The sequence below is a fragment of the Zosterops lateralis genome, assembly GCF_965231275.1.
Source record: "Zosterops lateralis genome assembly, chromosome: 5".
Taxonomy (NCBI): Eukaryota; Metazoa; Chordata; class Aves; order Passeriformes; family Zosteropidae; genus Zosterops; species Zosterops lateralis.
Window position 1 is genome coordinate 933,222 of NC_139766.1, and position 21,882 is coordinate 955,103.

At 54.0% G+C, this 21,882-nt stretch overlaps 1 protein-coding gene across 4 annotated transcripts in view; it reads left to right on the plus strand.

The window, feature by feature from the left end:
- SFXN5 (sideroflexin 5) overlaps positions 1-12,823 on the plus strand; it is a 150,893-nt gene extending 138,070 nt beyond the window's left edge. For 2 of the 4 annotated variants that reach the window (XM_083861859.1, XM_083861861.1), the window contains one exon: positions 10,610-10,809. In XM_083861859.1, the coding sequence (XP_083717985.1) occupies positions 10,610-10,687 (78 nt within the window). In that variant the 3' untranslated portion in view covers positions 10,688-10,809. The other 2 variants (XR_014590170.1, XM_083861860.1) reach the window with 2 other exon arrangements.
- The last annotated feature ends 9,059 nt before the right edge of the window (positions 12,824-21,882 follow it).

The following is a 21,882-nucleotide window of genomic DNA, read 5'->3' on the forward strand; positions in this document are numbered from 1 at the left end:
ACCATGATTCTACTCCTGAGCTGATAGGAGTCAAGTTTTTTATTCCTCCTCCCTTCTGCCTTCCCAGAACATCTTTCTCAGACCAAAATTAAAATAAACTAAAATAAAATAAAATAAAATAAAATAAAATAAAATAAAATAAAGTTGGAATATTTGGCAGTTCTGGAATATTTGGTTGTTTGGGCTTTTGGGAGTTATTAAGTCCAGGAGAGTTTTTTGTCCTAGAATATTTGGCTGTTCTGGAATATTCAATTGTTTTGGCTTTTGAGAGTTATTAAATTCAGGAGACTTTTTTTATCCTGGAATATTTGGCTGTTTTGGCTTTTGAGAGTTATTAAGTTCAGGAGCGTTTTTTTTTCCTGGAATATTTGATGATTTGGACTTTGGGAGTTATTAAGTTCAGGAGATTTTTTTGTCCTGGAATATTTGGCAGTTCTGGAATATTTGGTTGTTTGGGCTTTTGGGAGTCATTAAATTCAGGAAAGTTTTTTATCCTGGAATATTTGTCTGTTCTGGAATATTTTGTGATTTGGGCTTTTGAGAGTTGTTAAGTTCAGCAGAGTTTTTTGTCCTGGAATATTTGGCTGTTTTGGCTTTTGAGAGTTATTAAATTCAGGAGAGTTATTTTCCCTGGAATATTTGGCTGTTGTGGCTTTGGGAGTTATTAAGTTCAGGAGATTTTTTTTTTTTGTCCAGGAATATTTGACAGTTCTGGAATATTTGATGATTTGGGCTTTTGAGAGTTATTAAGTTCAGGAGAGTTTTTTGCCCTGGAATATTTGGCAGTTCTGGAATATTTGGTGATTTGGGCTTTTGAGAGTTATTAAGTTCAGGAGAGTTTTTTGCCCTGGAATATTTGGCAGTTCTGGAATATTTGGTGATTTGGGTTTTTGAGAATTATTAAATTCAGGAGAGCTTTTGTCCTGGAATATTTGTTTGTTTTGGCTTTGGGAGTTATTAATTTCAGGAGAGTTATTTTCCCTGGAATATTTGTCTGCTCTGGAATATTCAATTGTTTTGGCTTTTGGGAGTTATTAATTCCAGGAGAGTTTCTGTCTCCCCGTGGGGCACTGGGGGTGGGAGTGCTGGGGATTGTTCTGGGGACGGCCAGGGGCCCCAGGACAGGCTGGGACAGGCAGGACAGGGGTCACCTCCAGCCCAGGTGTGTGGGGTTATTATCCCTTGTTTTATCATCACTCATCCCCTGCTCCAGCCACAAATCCACATTTCCCTTCTTCTCACATCATTAAATGTCTTTGCTGAGTGTTTTTGCTCAAAGGAGCTGAGCTGGGGTGATTCCTCAAAAAAATCAGATTAAAACTCCCACCTTTGATGGCAGAATTGTGAAATTTGGTTGGAAAAAGACTTTTAAGGTTGTCGAGTCCAACCATCAACCCAACAGCACAGAAATAATTTAGGATGGAAAACACAGGATTATTTGGGCTGGGAAAAATCATCAAATCCAACCATGAAATCAGCACTGCCCAGTCCAGTGAAACAGGAGAAGTTGTCCCCCAAAACCCCTGAAATCTGCTCTGCTTTGGGGCAGTTGGTTATTCCCATTCAGGAATGTCCCTGCAAAGCATCCCCTGGGAAACAAAAAAAAAAGTGTCCTGGAATGGAAAACCTTCAAAAACCACAACAGCCAAATATTCCAGAACTGCCAAATATTCCAGGGCTAAAAACTCTCCTGAACTTAATAACTCTCAAAAGCCAAAACAGCCAAATATTCCAGAGCAGCCAAATATTCCAACTTTCCTCTTTTTTTTTTCTTTTTTTTTTTTTTCTTTTTTTTTCTTTTTTTTTTTTTTTTTTTTTTTTTTTTAATTTTATTTTATTTTTAAATTTTATTTTATTTTTGGTCTGAGAAAGATGTTTTGGTCTCCAGCTTTCTGTAGGACAGGGGCAGAAATAAGAAGATTTTTAAGGTCCTTTACAACCCAAACCATTCCATAATTCTACCCCTGAGGTGTCAGGAGACTTTCCATGGTTTTGTGAAAAATAAAAAGGTTTTTTTGTGAAAAACAAAAAGTTTTTTTGTGAAAAACAAAAAAGTTTTTTTACAAAAAACATTTTGACCGAATACAACATTTATTTTTATTTTTTTTTTTAATGAAAACTGAACATTTCTTTCAAAGCCAAAAATCAAAAAGACTTGAGAGAAAATTTAAAATTAAGAGAATTTCTACTGGTCACCTCTTAAATTTAAGTTTTGTTATTAATTTGAAGGAAAACTTCACAAAATTCAGGTTTCTCTCAAATTTCTTTTCCCCCAAAAGAGGGAGATTTTCTGTGATTTGGGCAGAAAACTGAATATCCACCATTCATTAGTCATTAATTTGTATTTCGCTCACAATTTGGGACGTGCCAGGGTAGAAAAAAAATGGGAATTTGTCAGAAAAAAAAAAGATTTAACCCCAAAATTTCAGGAACAATCTGCTTTTCTGAGGAGAACCACGAGTTTTGTCTGTCAGGGTCAACAAAGCTGAGGAAATCTCTGGGGGGAGAGAAATCCTGGGGACAGCAAATGGATAAATGAAGAGCTGGGGTTGTGGATTTAGGAAAATTCCAGCTGTTTCTGGAACCAGGGGCTGGGGATGCTCTGAGAAATCTTTTTGGTTGATTTTTCAGTTGTCTGCAGGGCTGGGACAATTCCAGAGGAATTTCTCAGCCAACGGTGCTGCCCTCGTCTCATCCCTTAGGGATTGATCCATGGGGGGACTTTGGTGGTTTGGGTGGGATGGGACCTGAAATCCCCTTGGATTCCACACCCTGACATGGCCAGGGACACCTTCCATGGCCAGGAACACCTGCCATGGACAGGGACACCTTCCATGGCCAGGGACACCTTCCATGGACACCTTCCATGGTCAGGAACATTTTCCATGGCCAGAGACACTTTCAGTGGACACTTTCCATGGTCAGGGACTCTTTCTGTGGCCAGGGACATCTTCCATGGACAGGGACACTTTCCATGACCAGGGACATCTTCTCCATGGACACTTTCCATGGACACCTTCCATGGTCAGGAACATTTTCCATGGCCAGGGACATCTTCCATGGACATGGACACCTTCTATGGACACCTTCCATGGCCAGGGATACTTTCCATGGCCAGGGACAATCTTCCATGGACACCTTCTATGGACACCTTCTATGGTCAGGAACACTTTCTATGGCCAGGGACATCTTCCATGGATATGGACACTTTCCATGGTCAGGGACATCTTCCATGGTCAGGGACACTTTCCATGACCAGGGACATTTTTCATGGACACCTTCCATGGACAGGAACATTTTCCATGGTCAGGAACACTTTCTATGGCCAGGGACACCTTCCATGGCCAGGGACACTTTCTGTGATCAGGGACACCTTCCATGGGCACTTTCCATGGTCAGGAACATTTTCCATGGCCAGGGACACCTTCCATGGCCAGGGAATACCTTCCATGAGCAAGGACACCTTCCATGGAGATTTTCCATGGTCAGAGACTCTTTTTGTGGCCAGGGACACTTTCCATGGCCAGGGACACCTTCCATGGCCAGGGACACTTTCCATGGACACCTTCCATGGGCACTTTCCATGGACAGGGACATTTTCCATGGACACTCTCCATGGTCAGGAACATTTTCCATGGTCAGGGACAATTTCCATGGGCAGGGACACTTTCCATGGCCAGGGACACCTTCCATGGACAGGGACACTTTCCATGGCCAGGGACACTTTCTGTGATCAGGGACACCTTCCATGGGCACCTTCCATGGCCGTGGACAATTTCCATGGTCAGGAACACTTTCCATGGACACCTTCCATGGCCAGGGAATACCTTCCATGAGCAAGGACACCTTCCATGGGGATTTTCCATGATCAGAGACTCTTTCTGTAGCCAGAGACACCTTCCATGGGCAGGGACACCTTCCATGGACACTCTCCATGGTCAGGGACTCTTTCTTTGGCCAGGGACACTTTCCATGGACACCTTCCATGGCCAGGGACACTTTCCATGGCCAGAAACATCTTCCATGGACACCTTCCATGGTCAGGGACACTTTCTGTGATCAGGGACACCTTCCCCTAGCCCAGGTGCTCCAAGCCCCACAATCCAAGGGGAAACCGTTCAGTGACCTGAAATGCCACCGAGACACCCACAAATCCATGTGGGACAGGATGGATCCATCCCCAGGGGCTGGGAGAGCTGGGGGAAGGGAAGGACTCACAGAGATGTTTCCCATCCTTTATCTGCACTCCTGGAGAGCTGGGGAAGGTCCCAGGTGGCTGGGAATGCAAATGGGTCATGGAGAATTCACGACAAGAAATGGGCTGGAGGGTGTCCAGGACAGGGAAAGGAGCTGGGAAAGGGCTGGAGAATTCCTGAGGGAGCTGGAAAGGGCTGGAGAATTCCTGAGGGAACTGGGAAGGCACTGGAGAATTCCTGAGGGAGATGGGAAGGGAATGGAGAATTCCTGAGGGAGATGGGAAAGGGAATGGAGAATTCCTGAGGAGATGGGAAGGGAATGGAGAATTCCTGAGGGAGATGGGAAGGGAATGGAGAATTCCTGAGGAGATGGGAAAGGGAATGGAGAATTCCTGAGGAGATGGAAAAGGGGCTGGAGAATTCCTGAGGAGATGGGAAAGGGAATGGAGAATTCCTGAGGGAGCTGGGAAAGGGCTGGAGAATTCCTGGGGGAGCTGGGAAGGGGCTGAGCCTGGAGAAAAGGAGGCTCGGGGGGGACCTTGTGGCTCTGCACAAATCCCTGGAATGCTGGAGCCAGGTGGGAGTTGGGATCTGATCCCAGGGAAAAACAGGAAAAGAGGGAACGGCCTCAGGCTGGGCCAGGGGAGGCTCAGGGTGGATTTTGGGGAATTTCCTCATGGAAAGGGTGCTCAGGCCTTGGGAGTGCCCAGGGAGGTTTGGGATCCCCATCCCTGGGGGATTTCAGAGCCCTGGAGATGATGTGGCACTTGGGGACAGGGGACACTGGTGGCCCTGGCACTGCTGGGGGTGGTTTGGGCTTTGTGATCTGGGAGCTCCTTTCCATCCTCAAGCATTCCATGATTCCCTGGTGGTGCCACAGCCTTTCCTCCCCCAGGCTGAGCTTCCCCAGGGCTCTCAGAGCCTGGCCCTGCCCTGGCCCTGCCCTGGTGACCAAAGGCCGGGCAGGAGATGGCCCAGAGCTGCTGGAAGGGCCAGGAGACCCAAAGGAGCCACCACCACCACCAGCAGAAAAAAGACACATTGACCATCCTGATCCTCCCTTCCCCCAGCCTGGATCATCATCCCTCAATCCCCATGACCCTCCCCCTCCCAAAATTGGCTGCTTTCTCCCTTTTTCTCCCCTCCACCTCCCTTTTTTTTTTTTTTTTTTTTTTTTTTTTTTTTTTTTTGGCTGAGCGATGAGCTGTATGCCAAATCCATCTGCTCCTGTCTCCCCTAGCTGCCTTCCATATCGTTCCAGGATCCCTGGCAGGCAGCCTAGACCTATCTCCCTCCCTTTGCACTTCTCCGGGGGGGAGAGCACATTCCTCTCTACACCTTTTCCCCGAGCTGGGATAGAAACGAGTATCAACCCCAAACAAAAAGCATCTGCTTCCTGCCTGCTGCTGCCTCACCGGCCTCCCCTTCACGCTACACCCGTGTCAGGCAGCCTTGGAAAACACACACAACCCTCTCACTCTCAGCCCAGGCTGATGGGATTTTTTTTTTGGGGGGTCTTTGGAGCGCATCATCCCCCCCACCCCTGAGCCCCTCTTTATCTCTGTGCAGCACCAGCTGTGAGCACAGCACCATTTGTTCCTCCAGCCCACGCCAGAAAACTCCCAGCCAGTTCTTTATCACCCCAATTAGCCTTGTCTGAGCTGATGAGAGGAGAGAGGCTTCCACTGCAAGGCAGGGGGAAGGATGGATGGGGGGAAAGAAGAGCTGGAGGAGATGGTGGGTGACCAGGGAGGCGATTCTTGGGTTTGTTTCCCCCAGGGAGGGGATGGGTTTTGTAGGGTCTGGAGTTGTTGCCATCCTGCCCGAGTTACCTGAGTTGTGTTGGTCCATAAACAGGAGCTAAATGAGGTTTATTGGGGTTTTCCCCCTTTTTTTCCCCTTTGTGTTCTTGGTTGTGTCACTTCGGGGAAAGGAGCATCCAACAGAATGAGAGGACACAGTTTTAACCTGCATCAAGGGAAATAGAGGTTGGATATCAGGAAGAAGTTTTTCACAGAAAGAGTGATTAAATACTGGAATAATCTGCCCAGGAGGTGGTGGAGTCACCATCCCTGGATTTACCCGGGGAGGCGATTCCTGGTTTTGTTTTTACCAGGGAGGGGATGGGTTTTGCAGGGTCTGGAGTTGTTGCCATCCTGCCTGAGTTACCTGAGCTGTGCTGGTCCATAAACAGAGGTTAAATGAGGTTTATTGGGGGTTTTTCCCCTTTTTTTTCCCTCTTGTGCTCTTGGTTGTCTCCCTTCAGAGAAAGGAGCATCCGAGAGAATGAGAGGACAAATCTTAAACTGCGTCAAGGGGAATAGAGGTTGGATATCAGGAAGAAGTTTTTCACATAAAGAGTGATTAAATACTGGAATAATCTGCCCAGGAGGTGGTGGAGTCACCATCCCTGGGCTTACCCGGGGAGGCGATTCCTGGTTTTGTTTCCCCAGGGAGAGGATGGGTTTTGCAGGGTCTGGAGTTGTTGCCATCCTGCCTGAGTTACCTGAGTTGTGTTGGTCCATAAACAGGAGCTAAATGAGGTTTATTGGGGTTTTCCCCCTTTTTTTCCCCTTTGTGTTCTTGGTTGTGTCACTTCGGGGAAAGGAGCATCCAACAGAATGAGAGGACACAGTTTTAACCTGCATCAAGGGAAATAGAGGTTGGATATCAGGAAGAAGTTTTTCACAGAAAGAGTGATTAAATACTGGAATGGTCAGCCCAGGAGGTGGTGGAGTCACCATCCCTGGGCTTACCCGGGGAGGCGATTCCTGGTTTTGTTTCCTCCAGGGAGGGGATGGGTTTTGTAGGGTCTGGAGTTGTTGCCATCCTGCCTGAGTTACCTGAGCCATGCTGGTCCATAAACAGGAGCTAAATGAGCTTCATTGGGGTTTTCCCCCCTTTTTTTCCCCTTTGTGTTCTTGGTTGTGTCACTTCAGGGAAAGGAGCATCCAACAGAATGAGAGGATGGGTTTTGTAGGGTTGGGGGAAGCAGGGCTGGAGTTGTTGCCATCCTGCCCGAGTTACCCGAGTTGTGTTGGTCCATAAACAGGGGTTAAATGAGGTTTATTGGGGTTTTCTCCCTTTTTTTTCCCCTCGTGCTCTTGGTTGTCTCCAAGGAGCATCTGACAGAATGAGAGGACACAATTTTAAGCTGCATCAAGGGGAATAGAGGTTGAATATCAGGAAGAAGTTTTTCACAGAAAGAGTGATTAAATATTGGAATGTTCAGCCCAGGGAGGTGGTGGAGTCACCATCCCTGGATGGGCTTAAAAGGAAACTGGATGTGGCACAAAAATGGAACCAAAATGGTCACAAAATGGTCACACAATGGTCACAAAATGGTCACAAAATGGTCACACAATGGTCACAAAATGGTCAGAAAATGGTCACACAATGGACACAAAATGGTCACAAAATGGTCACAAAACGGACACACAATGTCTGACCGGTCAGGAGGTCTGACACTTTTCTAAGTTCTGGTCCATTTGCACTTTGGGGTTGAATTGCCCAGTCCCAGCTCCAGGCTGGGAGGTCCCATCCCTCTTGTCCCTCCCTCCAGCCCCCCTTGTTTGTGCTTTTGGGGCTGAGAGTTGTCCTTGGTGTGCAGCAGGAAAAGGGTTTGTTTTGTGTCCCTGCTGTGAGCAGAGCTCAGTGACACTGACTGCGAGCTCACAGCTCACCCCTGGGCACCAGAACATGAAATACATGAAATATAAAACTTCAGGCATCAGTGGAAGGTTGGCTGAGCAGGCCCAGGATTTTGGACAGCTGGAAAACTGCCTGAAAATGAGTGAAATTACACTTTTCAACAAAAAAAAACACCAACAAGAGAGTCAAAGACTGACCTGGTGCACAGCAGGGTTGGGGTTTGATGTTGTCTGGACACCTGTAACCCACCACCATCTCCCTGCTCTTCTCCATCTGATTTCCAAGTGGGAGGAGTCAATTCCTCCTGGTGGATTTCTGAGCACCTTTCCCAATTTCCTGTCCGTTTTTCCTTGGTGCAGGTGCACCCCTGGGAGCTCCTGAGGCTCTGGAGCAGATTTTAAACCCTCCTTGATTAAAGTCAGCCAGAAGGAGACCTGACTCATCCCTCATTTAGAGAAAGGAGTTGTCTCCCCCTGGACTGGGGTGGGAGTTGAAGCTGGAAGAATCTCCAGACAATTATCTCATCTCTTCCTTCCACCGCGGCAACCTCATCTCTGCCTAAAAAACTCTTCTTGTTGGGTTCCCAAGTAATTTGTGCTGCAAAACTTCCCACCACAGACGCCCCACACCTTCCCCGAGCCGTCGGCTGCGAGATTTTTTTGCTCTTCCCACCAGGATACTCTTCCTGCTGTTCAAACTTGGATTGTGCTCGCTGCTTCTTGAATTGTGTCCCAAGAGAGCGTGAACACAACACTGCTCCTTCCTTCTTTCTTTCCTTCTTCCCTTCATTCCTTCTTTCCTTCCCTCTCCCAGCCTGGTGCTGGTCCCAGTTTGGCGTGTCCCCGTCCCCAGCGCTCCCCAGGGTTTTGGGAGCACAGTCTGGGCAGGTGGGACTCTCCTGGGAGCTCCAGACCCTCAGAGGGAGTGGGACTGGGTGTGTCTCCACCAGGTTTCCATGGAGGTGGCTCTGAGTTCCATCAGGTTTCTGTGGATTTGGGCTGGATTTGGGAAATTTGGATTTCCCAAAAATTTTTTTTGGGGAAAAATTTGGTTTTTCCCAAGCCCCACCATGGACGGTCAGCACTGACCCACCCAATTCCCATGCGGAATTCATTCCAAAGCCCAGAATCCCAGGATGATGAGGTTGGAAAAACCCTCTGAGATCACAGAATCCACCCTGTGACCCACCCCCACCTCATCCATCCACATCCAGCCCTTCCCTGAACCCCCAGACTCATCCACTCCTCTTCCCACCCGCAGATTTTTCCTCCTCTCGAACCCACCCAACCCCAAAACCCGGGAGCTTTTTTTCCCCCCCTCCATCCCCAGCAGAGAAAAAAAAAAATCCCCAGACAATGAGAGAGGAAAAAAAAGCTGCGTCAGAGGCAGGCAGAGCAGAGTTAATCCTGCCTGGAGAGGGATCCGTGGGATCCGGATCTCCTGCACCTTTCCCGGTGCTCACAAAGCTTCACTTTGTGCCGCGGCACCGACAGGAATGGTGAAGTTGCTAATAATGGCACTAAAAAAGAAAATATGCTACATCTGTTATGGATAGCGGTACAAAATTAGCTGATCACACCTCTGACACCCAAGATGTCTTCACTTAAAATACTCGTTTGGCTTTACTTTACATAATTTGCTTGATTATATTTAAAAGAAATACAATTTTTTTTTTTTTTTTTTTTTTTTGCAATTACTGTTCTTTCTGGTGCGCTATCTTATGCGTCGTTTTCTTTTTATGTTTATATATTTCTCCTTCATTAGTGCAGTCTGAAGGGTGATTAGATCCCTTCAAACATTTTACAGAGGTTAAACGTTGATTAAGATTTAATTATTACTGTAAATAGCTTGGAATGACATATGGTGCAAAAACCTGACATATGTGCATTTGAATAAATGAAGTGCTATTTCCCATGATGCTCCAGTAGCTGTTTAACAGCTTTGCTGAAGGGTTATGTTGCACCTCATGTTAAGATTGCTTTGATGTTATATTTTGTTGGGTTTTTGCAGCTGAAAGCTAAGAACAGTTTTTCCAGTTTTTAAAAACATTGAATATTTTAAATACCTAAATTGTTTTGCACAAATTTTTGCTAATTTGTCTAACTAGGTTAAACATTTTCAAAAAGCATTTCGATTTTTTAAAACCCGTGGGCTCCTCGCATTGTGTCGGCACCGGCGTGGGGTTTCCACGGACGGGCTTCCAAAAATTCCAGGTTTTTTCAGGTGTCCCGTCCCAGTGGGGGGATCACAGATCTCTCCTGGGAAGGCAGAAATTCCAAGTGATTTCAGAGCGAGGGAAAGCTTCGGGAAAAGCTGGCAGAGGGTGAAAAAATAATTATGGGAAGGGACGGAGATTTTTGCGGAGATGGAGAAAAGGGGGCAGGAAGGGTTTGGCTGTGAAGGTGGAGCAGAGCGAGGTTTTCTCATGGTGGCACCGCTCAAAGCTGGGCTTTGGCAGGTCCAGCGTTGGGCTGAGGCTCCCTGGGAGCTGCAGGGATGGAAATGTGGGCTGGGTGGGAGCCTCAGACACTCTATAATTCATCGAGCACTGCCAGGCAGCGAACGTGCGGCAGCGTTCCTTCCGCGTGTGCCACAAACCCGTCCAGATCCAGGGAAAAAAACCAGGGGAGGGAGAGGAGGCTGGGGGACTGGAGAACAGCACGTGGAGCACCAGGAGAAGGCGTGATTGACGTGGAATTATTTCCATCTCCACGTTAATCGATCCAGCCCTGGGTCTGATCTCCTCTCTTTGCCTTCGGCAGATCGAGACGTCGCGGCTGGAGCCGGAGATCGCCATGGCCACCACCAGTAAGACTGTGGTCTACAACAAAGGCTTGTGAGGGCAACAAGAGCAACTCCCCAGGCCCCAAAAAGTCTGAGGAGGGAAGAGGAGAAGCTCCAGACTCCACCAAACAACAAACAATAATGAGATGGAATTGTAGAGCTCAGTGATAGGAGCTGCTCCCGGTTAAATTAACACCTGCACAGAACTGACACCTCACACCACTCAAAAAAAAAAAAAATTAATATTAAAAAGTTTTCACTTAGCAACTACAAGAGCAGCGACTACAACAACTAAAAATCACCTTTGAGACACTTTAGAGGTAGCTGAGAGAACTGGGAACTGCTGGCGCTGCACGGAGGGAGGTCAGGGATGGTCACCCAGCACGTCTCGTGCCCAGGGGAGCTCAGTCAGTCCCCACCAACCCTGCAGAGACCAAAGGGCTGCGTGGATGGGATTGAGGAGGTGATTGGGAATGCCCAGTGTTGATCTCCTGCCCGTCAGTCGTGCTCTGAAGAGGAATTCTCCATCTGTGTGTCCCAAAAAGTCTGGGGAGGGAAGAGGGGAAGCTCCAGACTCCACCAAACAAACAACAATAATGAGATGAAATCGTAGAGCTCAGTGATAGGAGCTGCTCCCGGCATGGGAGGTGATTGGCAATGCCCAGTGTTGATCTCCTGCCCGTCAGTCGTGCTCTGAAGAGGAATTCTCCATCTGTGTGTCCAGTGAAGGGCTGGGCTGTGCCCCCTCCATCCTTCCTCCTCCTCCTGGAGACATCCTGCTCTTCACTGTGAGCCTGGATCCCACCACCTGCAATTCCACACGGCTTTTTGGCCTGGATTTTAAGCTCCTGGAAGTCTAAGGACAGGATGTGGTTTAAATTTGGATCAATCCCCAGCTGGGCAGGCAGTTGGACACGGATCATTGCAGGCTCCTTCCCAACTGGAATTTCTCTTCTTTTTTTATTCTCCTCCTCCCTCCCTTCCCTTTTCTTCTCCTTCTTCCTCTTTTTTTTTTTTTTAATTTTTTATTCCTCTCCTCCATTTTTTTGCCAACCCAGCAAAGCTGACTCTGCCCAGGGCAGGTCCTGGCAGCTGTGCAGAGGGGACATCAGTCTGTCTGTCTGTCTGTCTGTCTGTCTGTCCCTCCCATGGCCCTGCTTTGGGGTGTTTAAAGGGGAGAGCTGAGTCACCACGTCCTGCCCTCCCTGGGTTTGGTGTCTCACACCCCAAAAATTGACCCCTGAGGGTCTCCCTGGAGGGTGGGCACCACCAGGGGCAGGATGTCCCTGCAGGATCACCGTGAGGAGGGAGCTGTGCTGGCCCTGCTGGGCTGCCACAGCCTCTCACCCTTTAAATTTAATTTGTCGTGGGCTTGGGGAAGGGTGGGGAGGGAGAAAAAGGGAGAAACCAAATCGCCACTGACACAGAATGTATCTTGATGGATTCGCTGCAATGCCAATGGAATTGGGAGGCCTGAGCCCCCTCCCTGTGTGGGGTCTGACCCCACAAGGGTGGGAATCACACCCTGGGGCAGCTCAGGGTTCCTGATCCTGCCCTGCCCTGGTGTAAATCAGGAGTAGCTGCACAAAAAGGGGTCGATGCTGTGGATTTACACACCAGCAAACAGGACAGGAGGGGCCAACTCCAGGCTCTTCACAGCTGCTGCTCCTGGGACAGCTCCTGGACATCCCAAACACTGCTGGAAACCCCAAAATGGGCCCAGCTCACCCCTGGGGCTGCTCTGGCTTTCCTCCAGCTGGGTTTGCCCCACTGGAGCTCCTTTAATGCACTAGAGATGAATGAATGTACATTCCAGAGGTGAGGCCACCCCTGGCTGGGTTTGGGGAGGTCTCAGGGAGGTCACAGCTGTCCTGAGGACAATTCCAGGTGTCCCTGTCCCACTGGCAGCGCCCTGGGGGTGGAAAACTCATTGCAGGAGGCCAGGGATGGGGAGAAGGGCTGCTGGCAGTGCCCAGCCCTGGCAGAGCTGGGAGGTTCCCCACTCTGGGTGCAGCTTTTCCCCCTTTTCCCCACTGGGTTTGGGCTCCGTTCTGCTCCAAAGCTGCCTCATCCCAGCCTTTTGTTGGGAGGAGAAAGGGATGGGGGCTGCAGGGAGAGGTGGAGAGAGGAGGGAGTGGGGATTTTTGGGGTTATCGGTGATTTACAGATCCCAGGTTTGGTCTCCGAGGTTTTTGGGTGTCATGGTTTGAAAGCAAAACGAGTGAGAGGCTCCAAGTCAGAGATATAATTTAATAAGAAGAAAGGTAAAAAGGTAAAATAAAATAAAATGAATGCAATAACACAAAGGAGCACTGCCAGAGTCAGAACACACCCTGAGCAGGGTGGGGGGAGCAGTCCAGGGGAGGGGCTCTTCCTGAAGCAGTGATCCCACAGAAAGGTCTGGGAGCTCTGCTCCTCTGGGAATCCAGTGGCTCAGGGCTGCTTGTCCTGTCCCAAATCCCAGATTCTCTCCAGGTGGGAATGCTTGGCTCCTCCCCCTGGGCATTGGGAGCATCTCCCAATGGGATGAGGAGTCGTGCAGTGGCTCCTTGATGGCCCATTAAACAGAGAGAGCTCCTGGAGGGAGTTCCCTGTGAGTCCTGGGCAAGGCATTGATGGGCCATGAGCAGAAGAGCCCAAAGGAGGGGCCTGGGAAAACACTGCCCCACCTGGTTCCAACAGCCCATGGGGATGGGGATGGGATAAATACTGTGTGCACATCCTACACCACAACACAGGACAATCCCCAACAGGGGCTGAAGCAGTTTGGAGAAGAGATGGGGGATTTATTAAACCCAGGGAATGCTCATCCCATTAATCTAATGGTCCCAAATAGGGGCTGAAGTGGTTTGGAGAAGATCTCGGGGATTTATTAAACCCAGGGATTTATTAAACCCAGGGATTTATTAAACCCGGGGAATGCAGAGGACCCGACACCTCGGGAGGGGCTCTGGGGATGGCAGAGGAGCTGAGCTCTGAGCAGGGCTCGGCTCAAAGGCAGCTGCTCCTCCTGTCACACAAGTGACAATCAAAGGGCCTAAATGAGTCTGGCTTTGTCGTCTGCCCGCACAAACCCCGGCAGACGTGTTTGTTTGGCTTTTGGGTGGCGGCAGGATGGGATCAGTCAGCTCGGTGGGGTTGGTGCTGAGGAATGAAACATCCTGAGCCAGCCCTTCCCCTGGGGTTACCCTGCTGGCTCCCAAATTTTATCCCAGTGCTGTTCCCCATGCCCAAAGCTCCTGCTGGGAGTTGGGGTGAGCCACCCCCCGTCCTGGGCTGGATTCCCTCCTCCAGCCTCCTCTGGGAGCACAGATTGTGGGGTGTTTTGGGTTGGGAGGCACCTGGAAGGAATCTCATCCCATTCCAACCCCCGGCCAGGGGGTCTCTCCCACCAGACCAGGCTGCCCCAAGCCCCGTCCATGCAGGTCTGGAGTGGGGAGGTGGCCCTGGAGACCCTGAGACTTGTCCCCACATGTCCCAAACCCCTGTGCATCCCCCCTGGGACAATCAGGACGCTGCAGATCCCTCTGTGCTGCCCTTCCCCTCGCTGTCCCCGCCTTGGTGACGAGCAGGACGAGGGATTTGTGTGAGCAGCACGTTGTTCTCCCAAACCCTTGGGCAACCAAGAGTCCTTGGGTGGCACCAAGACCACGACGTCCCCGGCTGAACTCAACTGATTCGGTTCCACCATCCCAACGAGAGCTGGCGTTGAATTTTTTCTCAAAAAAAGCAGCAGAAAAGCTCAGCGGACCCAAAGCTGGTGGAGCTGAAGGTTGGAAGGTCTGAAGGAGCAGCCCCAGCACTGGATGGATGATCCTGGTCCTTGTCCTGGTGATGATGGAGAACAGGGAATGTCCCCTCACCCCTTTTAACGGCGCTGGGAAAGCCGACGGTGCCAGGAAGACTCGGCAGCACCGACGCTAACGATGGCGTTCTGCACGTTCACTTAATTGCTAATTAATGTCCCCGTGCACAGATTGGGGCCTTGGGTCTGCAGGAACAACCCCCAGCGTTCTCATCCCCCCAGTTCCTGTAACGGGGGGAGCGCAGGGGAGGGATGGGGAGCGCTGTGAACATCGAGCCCTGCACCTCAGAGAATAATAATAATAGTAATTAATAATAATAATAATGGTAATAACGAGACGATCGGCTCTCCCGGAGTATTTAATTAGAAATGTCGCGGTTAATTGATTTCTTGGCGCTGTTAATTAAGGGATAATGAGGAGCAGGTTGTGGTGAAAGGTGCCAGCGAGGAGGTTTGAGGCTCTGCTGGAGGAGGAGGAGAGGGGAGGGTTGGCTGGTCCCTGAGCTGGCCAGGGGACATCCAGGGGACACCAGGGGACAACCAGGGGACAACCAGGGGACACCAGGGGACACCAGGGGACATCCAGGGGACACCAGGGGACATCCAGGGGACAACCAGGGGACACCAGGGGACAACCAGGGGACAACCAGGGGACACCAGGGGACACCAGGGGACACCAGGGGACAACCAGGGGACACCAGGGGACAATCAGGGGACAATCAGGGGACACCAGGGGACAACCAGGGGACAACCAGGGGACACCAGGGGACAACCAGGGGACACCAGGGGACACCAGGGGACAACAGGGGACAACCAGGGGACAACACGGGGACACCAGGGAACAACCAGGGGACAACCAGGGGACAACCAGGGGACAACCAGGGGACACCAGGGGACAACCAGGGGACAACCAGGGGACAATCAGGGGCCACCAGGGGACACCAGGGGACAACCAGGGGACACCAGGGGACACCAGGGGACATCCAGGGGACACCAGGGGACATCCAGGGGACAACCAGGGGACAACCAGGGGACACCAGGGGACAACCAGGGGACAGCCAGGGGACACCAGGGGACAACAGGGGACAACCAGGGGACAACCAGGGGACAACCAGGGACAACCAGGGGACAACCAGGGGACAACCAGGGGACATCAGGGGACAACCAGGGGACAACCAGGGGACAACCAGGGGACATCCAGGGGACACGAGGGGACAACACAGGGACAACCAGGGGACAACCAGGGGACAACCAGGGGACACCAGGGGACACCAGGGGACAACCAGGGGACAACCAGGGGACATCCAGGGGACACGAGGGGACAACACAGGGACAACCAGGGGACAACCAGGGGACAACCAGGGGACACCAGGGGACACCAGGGGACAACCAGGGGACAACCAGGGGACACCAGGGGACACCAGGGGACATCCAGGGGACACCAGGGGACAACAGGGGACAATCAGGGGACACCAGGGGACAACAGGGGACAACAGGGGACAACCAGGGGACAGCCAGGGGACAACAGGGGACAATCAGGGGACACCAGGGGACAACCAGGGGACAACCAGGGGACACCAGGGGACAACCAGGGGACAACCAGGGGACAACCAGGGGACAATCAGGGGACACCAGGGGACACCAGGGGACATCAGGGGACAACCAGGGGACAATCAGGGGACACCAGGGGACACCAGGGGACACCAGGGGACAACCGGGGGACACCAGGGGACAGCAGGGGACAACCAGGGGACACCAGGGGACAACCAGGGGACAACCAGGGACAACCAGGGGACACCAGGGGACAGCCAGGGGACAACCAGGGGACACCAGGGGACAACCAGGGGACAACCAGGGACAACCAGGGGACACCAGGGGACAACCAGGGGACAACCAGGGGACACCAGGGGACACCAGGGGACACCAGGGGACAATCAGGGGACAACCAGGGGACAACCAGGGGACAACCAGGGGACACCAGGGGACAACCAGGGGACAACCAGGGGACACGAGGGGACAACCAGGGGACACGAGGGGACAACACAGGGACAACCAGGGGACAACCAGGGGACAACCAGGGGACACCAGGGGACACCAGGGGACAACCAGGGGACACCAGGGGACAGCCAGGGGACACCAGGGGACATCAGGGGACACCAGGGGACAACCAGGGGACACCAGGGGACAACCAGGGGACAACCAGGGGACACCAGGGGACATCAGGGGACACCAGGGGACAACCAGGGGATAACCAGGGGACAACCAGGGGACAACCAGGGGACAACCAGGGGACAACCAGGGGACAGCCAGGGGACACCAGGGGACAACAGGGGACAACCAGGGGACAACCAGGGGACAACCAGGGACAACCAGGGGACAACCAGGGGACAACCAGGGGACATCCAGGGGACACGAGGGGACAACACAGGGACAACCAGGGGACAACCAGGGGACAACCAGGGGACACCAGGGGACACCAGGGGACAACCAGGGGACAACCAGGGGACATCCAGGGGACACGAGGGGACAACACAGGGACAACCAGGGGACAACCAGGGGACAACCAGGGGACACCAGGGGACACCAGGGGACAACCAGGGGACACCAGGGGACACCAGGGGACATCCAGGGGACACCAGGGGACAACAGGGGACAATCAGGGGACACCAGGGGACAACAGGGGACAACAGGGGACAACCAGGGGACAGCCAGGGGACAACAGGGGACAACCAGGGGACAACCAGGGGACACCAGGGGACAACCAGGGGACAACCAGGGGACAACCAGGGGACAATCAGGGGACACCAGGGGACACCAGGGGACATCAGGGGACAACCAGGGGACAATCAGGGGACACCAGGGGACACCAGGGGACACCAGGGGACAACCAGGGGACACCAGGGGACAACCGGGGGACAACCAGGGACAACCAGGGGACAACAGGGGACAACCAGGGGACAACCAGGGGACACCAGGGGACACCAGGGGACAACCAGGGGACACCAGGGGACAACCGGGGGACACCAGGGGACAACCAGGGGACACCAGGGGACAGCCAGGGGACAACCAGGGGACACCAGGGGACAACCAGGGGACAACCAGGGACAACCAGGGGACACCAGGGGACAACCAGGGGACAACCAGGGACAACCAGGGGACACCAGGGGACAACCAGGGGACAACCAGGGGACACCAGGGGACAATCAGGGGACAACCAGGGGACAACCAGGGGACAACCAGGGGACACCAGGGGACAACCAGGGGACAACCAGGGGACACGAGGGGACAACACAGGGACAACCAGGGGACAACCAGGGGACAACCAGGGGACAACCAGGGGACACGAGGGGACAACACAGGGACAACCAGGGGACAACCAGGGGACAACCAGGGGACAACCAGGGGAAAACCAGGGGACAACCAGGGGACACCAGGGGACACCAGGGGACAACCAGGGGACACCAGGGGACAGCCAGGGGACACCAGGGGACATCAGGGGACACCAGGGGACAACCAGGGGACACCAGGGGACAACCAGGGGACAACCAGGGGACACCAGGGGACATCAGGGGACAACCAGGGGACACCAGGGGACAACCAGGGGACAACCAGGGGACACCAGGGGACATCAGGGGACAACCAGGGGACAACCAGGGGACACCAGGGGACACCAGGGGACAACCAGGGGACAACCAGGGGACACCAGGGGACATCAGGGGACAACCAGGGGACACCAGGGGACAACCGGGGGACACCAGGGGACACCAGGGGATAACCAGGGGACAACCAGGGGACACCAGAGGACAACACGGGGACACCAGGGGACACCAGGGGATAACCAGGGGACAACCAGGGGACAACACAGGCTGGTGTCACCCGTGTCCCAAACCTTCCAGCCTGGGCACGACTCAGCTCCTTGTTTTTCCTTGTTGCTCCTTGTCCTGGGGTTTTCCCAGGTCCTGGCAGGGTGGGGCCAGGAGGTCACCGTGGTGTCACCTGGCCCATGATGGACCCTGCCACCCGCTGGGATGTCCCCACCAGTGTCACCTGTGGTGTCCCCTCCTCTTGGAGCCCGGGACATCCTTGGAACATCCTGGGACACCCTGGGACACATCAGGACACCCCAAGACACCGCCAGGACGCTCCTGGGGACATCCAGGGACACATCGGGGCACCCCCAGCACACCCTGGGGACACCCCAGGACACCCCAGGACACCCTGGAACACTTCAGGGACACTCCTGGGTGTCCCATCCCTGCAGGTGACACCCCTGGGTGTCCCATCCCTCAGGTGACACTCCTGGGTGTCCCATCCCTGCAGGTGACACCCCTGGGTGTCCCATCCCTTAGGTGACACTCCTGGGTGTCCCATCCCTGCAGGTGACACCCCTGGGTGTCCCATCCCTTAGGTGACACTCCTGGGTGTCCCATCCCTGCAGGGACATTCCTGGGTGTCCCCTCCCAGCGCTCCCAGTCTCTCCCAGTCACTCCCAGTCACTCCCAGTCTCTCCCAGTCACTCCCAGTGCTCCCAGTGCTCCCAGTCTCTCCCAGTCACTCCCAGTCACTCCCAGTCCCTCCCAGTCTCTCCCAGTCTCTCCCAGTCACTCCCAGTCCCTCCCAGTCTCTCCCAGTCTCTCCCAGTCACTCCCAGTCACTCCCAGTCCCTCCCAGTCACTCCCAGTCACTCCCAGTCCCTCCCAGTCTCTCCCAGTCCCTCCCAGTCCCTCCCAGTCCCTCCCAGTCACTCCCAGTCTCTCCCAGTCTCTCCAGTCACTCCCAGTCACTCCCAGTCTCTCCCAGTCACTCCCAGTCCCTCCCAGTCCCTCCCAGTCTCTCCCAGTCACTCCCAGTCTCTCCCAGTCACTCCCAGTCACTCCCAGTCCCTCCCAGTCCCTCCCAGTCTCTCCCAGTCACTCCCAGTCCCTCCCAGTCCCTCCCAGTCACTCCCAGTCACTCCCAGTCTCTCCCAGTCTCTCCCAGTCCCTCCCAGTCACTCCCAGTCACTCCCAGTCACTCCCAGTCTCTCCCAGTCCCTCCCAGTCCCTCCCAGTCACTCCCAGTCACTCCCAGTCTCTCCCAGTCTCTCCCAGTCCCTCCCAGTCCCTCCCAGTCTCTCCCAGTCTCTCCCAGTCACTCCCAGTCCCTCCCAGTCTCTCCCAGTCTCTCCCAGTCACTCCCAGTCACTCCCAGTCACTCCCAGTCCCTCCCAGTCCCTCCCAGTCACTCCCAGTCTCTCCCAGTCTCTCCCAGTCACTCCCAGTCACTCCCAGTCACTCCCAGTCTCTCCCAGTCCCTCCCAGTCACTCCCAGTCTCTCCCAGTCTCTCCCAGTCACTCCCAGTCTCTCCCAGTCCCTCCCAGTGCTCCCAGTCACTCCCAGTCCCTCCCAGTCCCTCCCAGTGCTCCCAGTCACTCCCAGTCACTCCCAGTGCTCCCAGTCACTCCCAGTCTCTCCCAGTCCCTCCCAGTGCTCCCAGTCACTCCCAGTCCCTCCCAGTCCCTCCCAGTGCTCCCAGTCACTCCCAGTCACTCCCAGTCCCTCCCAGTGCTCCCAGTCACTCCCAGTCCCTCCCAGTCCCTCCCAGTGCTCCCAGTCCCTCCCAGTCACTCCCAGTCCCTCCCAGTCTCTCCCAGTCACTCCCAGTCACTCCCAGTCTCTCCCAGTGCTCCCAGTCACTCCCAGTCCCTCCCAGTCACTCCCAGTCTCTCCCAGTCACTCCCAGTCACTCCCAGTGCTCCCAGTCTCTCCCAGTCTCTCCCAGTCACTCCCAGTCACTCCCAGTCCCTCCCAGTCACTCCCAGTCACTCCCAGTGCTCCCAGTCTCTCCCAGTCTCTCCCAGTCTCTCCCAGTCACTCCCAGTCACTCCCAGTCCCTCCCAGTCCCTCCCAGTCTCTCCCAGTCCCTCCCAGTCACTCCCAGTCCCTCCCAGTCCCTCCCAGTCCCTCCCAGTCCGTCCCAGTCCCTCCCAGTCACTCCCAGTGCTCCCAGTCTCTCCCAGTCCCTCCCAGTCCCTCCCAGTCCCTCCCAGTCCCTCCCAGTCTCTCCCAGTCTCTCCAGTCACTCCCAGTCACTCCCAGTCTCTCCCAGTCACTCCCAGTCCCTCCCAGTCCCTCCCAGTCTCTCCCAGTCACTCCCAGTCTCTCCCAGTCACTCCCAGTCCCTCCCAGTCCCTCCCAGTCACTCCCAGTCACTCCCAGTCTCTCCCAGTCTCTCCCAGTCCCTCCCAGTCACTCCCAGTCTCTCCCAGTCACTCCCAGTCTCTCCCAGTCCCTCCCAGTCCCTCCCAGTCACTCCCAGTCACTCCCAGTCTCTCCCAGTCCCTCCCAGTCCCTCCCAGTCTCTCCCAGTCACTCCCAGTCTCTCCCAGTCACTCCCAGTCCCTCCCAGTCACTCCCAGTCTCTCCCAGTCTCTCCCAGTCACTCCCAGTCTCTCCCAGTCTCTCCCAGTCACTCCCAGTCTCTCCCAGTCTCTCCCAGTCCCTCCCAGTCCCTCCCAGTCACTCCCAGTCCCTCCCAGTCCCTCCCAGTCACTCCCAGTCACTCCCAGTCTCTCCCAGTCACTCCCAGTCCCTCCCAGTGCTCCCAGTCTCTCCCAGTCACTCCCAGTCCCTCCCAGTCCCTCCCAGTCCCTCCCAGTCACTCCCAGTCTCTCCCAGTGCTCCCAGTGCTCCCACTCACTCCCAGTCCCTCCCAGTCCCTCCCAGTCCCTCCCAGTGCTCCCAGTCCCTCCCAGTCTCTCCCAGTCCCTCCCAGTCTCTCCCAGTCACTCCCAGTCCCTCCCAGTCTCTCCCAGTCACTCCCAGTCCCTCCCAGTCTCTCCCAGTCCCTCCCAGTCACTCCCAGTCCCTCCCAGTCTCTCCCAGTCCCTCCCAGTCACTCCCAGTCCCTCCCAGTCTCTCCCAGTCCCTCCCAGTCACTCCCAGTCCCTCCCAGTCTCTCCCAGTCCCTCCCAGTCACTCCCAGTCACTCCCAGTCTCTCCCAGTCACTCCCAGTCTCTCCCAGTCTCTCCCAGTCACTCCCAGTCTCTCCCAGTCCCTCCCAGTCACTCCCAGTCTCTCCCAGTCACTCCCAGTCACTCCCAGTCTCTCCCAGTCTCTCCCAGTCACTCCCAGTCACTCCCAGTGCTCCCAGTCACTCCCAGTCTCTCCCAGTCTCTCCCAGTCACTCCCAGTGCTCCCAGTCACTCCCAGTCACTCCCAGTCTCTCCCAGTCTCTCCCAGTCTCTCCCAGTCACTCCCAGTCACTCCCAGTCTCTCCCAGTCACTCCCAGTCTCTCCCAGTCACTCCCAGTCACTCCCAGTCACTCCCAGTCACTCCCAGTCTCTCCCAGTCTCTCCCAGTCACTCCCAGTGTTCCCAGTCACTCCCAGTCACTCCCAGTGTTCCCAGTCACTCCCAGTCTCTCCCAGTGCTCCCAGTGGCCGCCCCGCAGGGACACCGCTGTC